At 39.2% G+C, this 7,500-nt stretch overlaps 2 protein-coding genes across 2 annotated transcripts in view; both read right to left on the bottom strand.

Annotated features, from left to right (window-relative positions):
• Positions 1 to 7,500, bottom strand: part of LOC118805159 — a 1,027,118-nt gene that overhangs the window by 764,230 nt on the left and 255,388 nt on the right. The gene's annotated exons all lie outside the window — the stretch shown is intronic.
• Positions 2,149 to 7,500, bottom strand: part of LOC118805144 (disintegrin and metalloproteinase domain-containing protein 11-like) — a 41,344-nt gene continuing 35,992 nt past the window's right edge. The window contains exons 26-27 of the mRNA XM_036565754.1: positions 4,083 to 4,100; positions 2,149 to 2,469 (exon numbers count right to left, since the gene is read on the bottom strand). Of these exons, the coding sequence (XP_036421647.1) occupies positions 2,454 to 2,469; positions 4,083 to 4,100 (34 nt within the window). The 3' untranslated portion in view covers positions 2,149 to 2,453. The remainder of the gene's footprint in view (positions 2,470 to 4,082; positions 4,101 to 7,500) is intronic.

Genomic DNA, 7,500 nt, shown 5'->3' with positions numbered 1-7,500 from the left:
TATAGTGTAGAGTTTCTGTAAACAGTGCTGAGGTTTCACAGCTCTGAACACTAATAGACACACAGACTGTATTTAACACCATAAACAGGAAACAAATATTAAATAGTATTAAATAAAATTGTGAATATATTTATAAGATCAGTCCACTCAGAGATTCATGCTAAACATCATGTAGAAAGTTTATTGATTATTTGTACATTGTGACTTTAATTTAATTCTGGATCATTTAAAAACATTCACTTCATTTCATTTCAGAGAAACATTAAAAACATCATTTCTCTCTGTCAGTGTTCGCTACATCAGAGTTCTTTCGTTAGTGTTAATAATTATTTGGAAAAAATAAAATAAATATTGATCTGAGACTTTAAAACACACACACACACACACACACGTTCTGTCGTCTCTGTTGCACAAACTCAGAATAAATCAGTTCAGTCAGAATTTCTGTTAGAAACAATTCTGTTCACTCAAACTCACAGTAAACTCGCTGTACAGAAACATAGAGCTAATAGATGCGAACAGAAGTGGCCTTTTAAAGACGAGGCAGTTTGACCTTTAACAGCACTGTGCAAAAGTCAGAGACCCCCTGCATTTATTTAATTACCAGTAAAAGCATCAACTGAAGTTCAAGTTATGATCTGCATAAAGGAGGAGAAATTCAAAGAGAAAAAACTGGAGTTTAAAAACTGATTAAAGCTACAGAGGAAATGTGGCTCCTAACAACGACCTGGAAGAGCTGATCGACCCCAAAACTGCTTCAGATCTGAAAACATCCACAGGTGTTTCTGTCCATCCTTCCACTGTGAGAAGACGACTCAGCGCTGTGGGTCTGAAAGGATGTGTAGCTGATCAAGAAGAACCTCACTGAGAAAAGGAGATGGACACATCAAACAAAGAAGCTGAACGATGGACTGACCACCCCAGAGTCCAGACCTCAACACCACTGAATGTGTTTGACTACTTCAGAAAATGATCAACCAGCTTCTAAGACTGAACTGTGGAGGTGTGTCTGCAGATTCTTTGAGGAACTGAAAGTGAGTCTCCTGAAGAGAATGGAAGCTGGAATAAAGGGAAAGAGCGACTCACTGACTCACACAGCTGAGAGTAGAGTTAGCTGCTGAGGATTCTGGGTAGTTTTCTGTTAAATGTGTTTTCTGCTTCTTTCCTGAAAATGAATAACTGTTTTGACTGGACATTAAATAAATGAAGGGGGTCTCTGACTTTTGCACAGCGCTGTATTCAGAAATGTGCAGTACTGAATTCAGAATCATTTCAGAATCTGTATTTTATGTATTTCCTGCTTGTGATGAATTTTACATCATACGCTTCTTTCATTCATCTGTCAATAAGAACAAACGTCATTTATTAAATAAATAAAGTTATTTTGTGTTGTAAACTGTCACACATGCAGTACGAGTTTAAAGTGTGTTTTTAATGTGGAATGTTGATGTCTGTGACTCTACATGCACAAACCTGAAGATGCCTCAGGGTGGTCTCAGACTGTCTGAGGGTCTTAGGGTGGTCTCAGACTGTCTGAGGGTCTTAGGGTGGTCTCAGACTGTCTGAGGGTCTCAGGCTGTTCTCAGAATGTGTGAGGGTCTCAGGGTGGTCTCAATCACATTTTTAATCACAATAAAAACTCTGAAATGACGACGATCTGCGTAAAAAGATCCGAGTCGAGAATCTGACGCTGAAAATCTGATAATCACGACTCCTGCTGGTCTCGTCTGCTACTGAGCTGCTATGAGAAACACGGAGATACCAAAACTATCCCGACTGGAGTTTAATGAGATTTCAGACGCTCAGGTTCAGATCCCAGCCGTGCTCTGTGCTGAAGGATGACCAGAAGGTCTGTACAGTCATGTGACTCAGTGACCCAGTGATTAGTGAACCATCAGAACCATCAGGCCAATCAGAACCGTCAGGAACGTTCAGGGAGATGATGTCTTTGGCAGGAGATACTGAGTCCAGTTCAGTTCAGTCCAGTTCAATCCAGTTCAGTCCAATTCAATTAATTTCAGTCCAGTTCAGTCCAGTACAGTCCAGTTCATCCCTCAGAGAGAATCCTGTACTTGGTGGTCCTCGGTGGTCTCTGTTCTTCTGGTCATGCTGTGTCAGTCTGATGTTTATTGAAGTCTCACACTGACCTTCAGTTTTAGTAAACAGTGTTGATCCACACACACACACACACACACACTCTCTCTCTCTCTCTCTCTCTCTCTATCTGGTCAGTCATTGTTGAGCAGCACCATCTTCTGACTGTTTGTGGTCGAGCTGCTGCATGTGATTGGCTGGAATGTAGTGCTGGACGTCCTCCTGCTGGTGGAGATCTGACTGACCGACAGAGCCAGGAGTGAAGAGCGGGTTCAGGAGATGAGAGTGGAAGACTCGAGCTTTGATGTGGGGACACACACACACACACACACACACACACATGCATACTGACTGGAAGTCTATCCACCACCAGACCTGCAGAGAAGAGAGCTGGTCAGCCACATCGTCAACAGGACAGAATCAGAATCAGAGCTTTCAGGTCATTTGAAGGTCAGTGATCTGCAGTGTCCGTGTGTCTGAGGAGCTGCTGGATGGTCACTGTGGAATTTTAGGAACTTATAATGTGTTTGTTAGGATAGTGCTAAGTGGTTACTGTGGTATTTTAGATGGTTGCTTAGGAGTTGCTATGTGGTTGCTATGGTAGTGGAGGTTAAGATTAAGAGACCCTTATTAGTCCCATCCGTGCAGTGAAACACCACATACACACTAGTGAACACACACACTAGGGGGCAGTGAGCACATTTGCCCAGAGCGGTGGGCAGCCCTATCCACAGTGCACGGGGAGCAGTTGCTCAAGGGCACTTCAGTCATATACTGTCGGCTCAGGTGATGGTTAGGCTACTGATCAGTGGTCACTGTGATTTCTCCAGGGTGCTCAGTGTCTCCATGTGGTTTCTATCATACAGTCAGTGTTTGGTAGGGTATTGCAATGTGGTCACTATGGTATCCCAGGTGGGTGCTAGGGTGTTGATAGCTGATTGCTATGGTATCTTTGATGGTTGTCAAGGTGTTGCTAGGTGTTTGCTGTAGTGTTGGAGGTAGGTGCTAGGGTGTTGATAGCTGATTGCTATGGTATCTTTGATGGTTGCTAAGGTGTTGCTAGGTGGTTGGTATGGTGTTGGAGATGACTGCTTGAGTGTTATTAGGTGGTTGCTGTGGTATCCCAGGTGGTTGTGAGGGTGTTGCTGATCACTTGCTATGGTATTTCTGGAAATTTACTAGGGTGTTGTGAGGTGGTTGCTATGGTAACACAAAAGGTTGCTAGAGGGCTGCTAGTGTACTAGTGTACTTGTATCATTTTGACATAAGAGGCCACATAGTTCCCTCGGTCATTTCTATGGGAGAGAATCTGACTTTGAGTGGTCACTATGTTAAAACCAAATGACTATTCAAAATAAAAGCCCTCGTCTCACAATCAGACTGAACATTCCAGAGTGGGTTCAGTGTCGATATCTTGAAAACTGGCAGTTAGTGGACAAAAAATCCAACAAAAAAATAATAAAAATAATAATAAGAGGAGGAATATGAATCAGATAACAGTGATGTACACTGAAGAGCACCTGATACAGTCCAGCAGGGGATCCTCATCATATAATCTATAAAACTAACCCTGAATATAATTTCATTTAGTTTTAATAACTACACTGTAAAACTTGTTATGACCTAAAATTCAGTGACCATTGACCATCCAACATTTAGATTTAATTAAGTTAAAACAATCTTTTTTTAATATCAGGTAACTTTAATAAAAATATATTACATCTATAATATAAAAATATATAATACATGAAATATGAAATATAATATTGAAACAGATGAAATAAAATTTCACATTTATTTCAACTTTTCAGAACAAGGAAATAATTCAGGAGAAAAACTCATTAATCATCTGTCTGTTTTAGTGAACTTTATGAACTTTAATCTCAGTTCAAATTTTTATCCAGTCTGATAGCCGAAGGGAAATGATATGATTATCTGGAAAATGGAATGGGAATGTCTGGAGACTGATGTGGATCCTGGGATCTTACCTTCCTCTCCGGATATTTCTTCATTAACAGAGTAACAGTGTCAGCAGAGAGATAGAGAGAACAGAGAGAGGGAGAGAGAGAGTGAACACAGAGAGAGAGAGAACAGAGAGAGAGAGAGAGAGAGAGAGAGGGAAAGAGAGAGATACAGAGAGAGAACAGAGAGAGAGAGAGAGAGAGAGAGAGAGAGGGAGAGAGAGAGAAAGAGACATCAGAAATAAACCAATATGCACGTTTCACCGGCACTGCCGTCTTCCTGAGGACCCAATGAAGATTCCCAGGAATTCTGCAGAGTCGGAAGAACTGCACCGAATTTAAAGTGCAAGTAGGCAAAGAGGCCTTCGTAACTTCAGTGAGTCCAAAGTCGTTTACTGTCTATAAAATATATATAAAAAAAGGTTCTACACTTTAAACATGATTCTCAGACCAGGATTAAGCCTAAGTCTAGACTAAAAAGTATTTCCAATGGTGATTCAGCACTGGCACTCTGATGTAGTCCAGGACTAGACTTAATCCATGTCCAGGAAACTGACCCATATCAATCAAACGTCTTATTCTGGGACTTTATTTTAAATGAGCTTTAATTTGGGAATCAGTAAAGAAAATGTTGGTGCAGTTATTCTGAAATCTGAGCTCTCGGTGTGAAATAAACAGAATCCTAAAATATCACAGTGAATATTACAGTGCAGAAGGTTTTAACAAAAAATTATATAAAAATATTAAAAACAGATTTACAGAAAGTCCAATATAGAAAAACATCAATATTAAGTTGAAGTTTGAGGAATTTTAAAACTGCCTGTTAATTTTGGATCTTTGAAATATTAAGTCTTTAATCGTGTTTCAGTTGTTTTGCTCCAATCACCTCCAACCTGCTCGGTCACATGACAGATTTCACAAAAAAAGCAAAAACTACAATTTAATTCATGCACAACTTTTATAATAATTCGTTTTTAGAAATTACTCCATCAGGTTCAGAACCATAAACACCAGTTTAAACTGTTTACAGACTAAACTGAGCTGAATTATTAATAAATAAAATAAAAACACAACAATAATGTAAATTTAAATTTTTAAGCCTTGACTAAAAAGAATTTCTCATGCCTTCACTCCAGTTTAGCTCTAGATTAAGCTTAATCCAGAAAACTGGCCTTTAGTGTCATTTATTCACCATCAGCTCTCAGTCAGTCTGTAAACGGATAATCTCAGAGTTTAAGTTGTGATTTAGAACCTGATCTTTAAACAATATTTTGGAGCACAGCTTTGAAATTCTGCACAGCTGAATGAAACTATTTGAATAAAACTAGTTTTGTTTTTTTTCCATGAAAATCTATGATGTGAGAGAGTCCAGCTGAGTCCAGCTGAGTGTTTAAAACCGAGTCCAGAGGAGCCGCGATGACGTCTCAGAAACAAACTATCTGCCGTGTCGCCTGAACTATTTAACGAGCTTTGTTCTGAAAATGGAAATCCTTTAATATTCATTTTTAATTTAGACACTAAATATTTTATTTCAGTTCACTCATTATAATGTAACAGAAACATCTAATATTATGTGATTATAAATGTTTATACAGTTTAAATAACAGATTATACAAAATCTGGTTTCAACTATGTTTTTTCAAACTGTGTGGAAACATGAAAGTGTGACTCAGTGTGTTTTTACACCATCACAGTCTGTTTATCATATCATATATCATATCATATCATATCTACTGCATATTACAGTAAGTGAGGTGATATAATCTAATGTTGAATATTCAAAAATAAATTGAATATATTTTATAATTAATATTTTCCACTGACTCTTGTTCTGTTTGTCAGAGAACAAATTCATTTGTGCTGAAATTTTCTCAGAGCAGATTTTGATAAAGACGAACAGAAACAACAAATAGAAGATAAAATAATGAAAAAAGACCATTAAAAACAAAAAAATATTCTTTGACACTTTGATAATTAATGTTCTCACTTTGTTTTAGATTCTATCACTTTGTTCACAGATCTGGATGTTCTGTTCATCAACCTGCAGCACTTTTCCTCTTTCAGGGCCTTTTACCTCCAATCAGGACTCAGTGCTCACTGAACCTTAACCCTAAACCCTGAACCCTAAATCCTAAACCCCTAAACCCCTAAACCCTAACCCTAAACCTAACTCTGAACCTTGTAAAGTGTGAGGAGTTTAGTGCTGCATCATTCTTGTAAAAATCCTCTCATTTTCAGGATTGATCTACAACTGAACTGCAATCAGAGCAGAATCTGATCAGAACAGAGAGCCATGATGAGGAACCTCAGAGGAAAAGTGCTGTTTATCTAGAAACACCCAGCAAACCAAACCAGTAATGACTAAACCACACCTATACCCTAAACCCTAAACCCTAACGCCTAAACTCTAACCCCTAAACTTTTAACCCCTAAACTCGTATCCACTAATCTCTAAACCCTTAACCCCAACGCCTAAACCCTAACCCTTAAACCCTTAATCCCTACTCCTAAACCCTTAACCACCAATCTCTAAACCCTTAACCCCAAACCCTAATCCCTAACTCCTAAACCCTTAACCCCTAAACCCTAACCCTTAAACCCTTAATCCCTACTCCTAAACCCTTAACCACCAATCTCTAAACCCTTAACCCCAAACCCTAATCCCTAACTCCTAAACCCTTAACCCCAAAACCTAATCCCTAACTCCTAAACCCTTAACCCCTAAACCCTTAATCCCTACTTCTAAACCCTTAACCACTAATCTCTAAACCCTTAAACCCAAACCCTAATCCCTAACTCCTAAACCCTTAACCCCTAACTTCTAAAACCTATTTCTCTACTAAGTCCTTAAACCTTAAATCCTTAACCCTAACCCTAAACCTTTACCTCTAAATTAATACTTACATTCTGCAGTAACAGGTGTGCTTTAGTGAAGACATGCAGATTCACAGAGAACCGAACAGCAGCGCTACAGACAGAAACCCAGTCCAACACCCCACTGCACTCCTCTTCCTCCTGCTCCTCCTCCTCCTCCTCCTCTTCCTCCTCCTCCTCATAGGAGATCATCTGATGGATGAAGGTCGCTGTATGATTTTCTCCATTTGCCAATTCTGTGTTGTTTTGAATTAATTGATATTTAGTTGTGTTTCATGATGTGAGCTGCCTGGTCCTGGACGAGAACAGACTCACAGGAACAGGCTGCCATCACGTCAGCACCTTCTTGAAATTTGAAAAATGACGTGTTTCGGTAAACATCTCCTCTTCAGAGTTTAGACTCTCTCTGAAGCCTCATTTTTACACCTATTCTGTGCAGTTCAGTGATACAGTCCTTTAACCGCTACTTTACTGGGGCAGATACTGTAATTTAAGGTGACTGCAGACTAAAGCTGGCAGTTTACTGCAAACGGAAAAACTAAACAATCAAATTACAGCAGAACATGCTGTC

This window comes from Colossoma macropomum, unplaced genomic scaffold, assembly GCF_904425465.1.
Source record: "Colossoma macropomum unplaced genomic scaffold, Colossoma_macropomum, whole genome shotgun sequence".
Lineage (NCBI taxonomy): Eukaryota > Metazoa > Chordata > Actinopteri > Characiformes > Serrasalmidae > Colossoma > Colossoma macropomum.
Note: the sequence above shows the minus strand (reverse complement) of the source record. Positions and strands in the feature narration are given on the sequence as shown.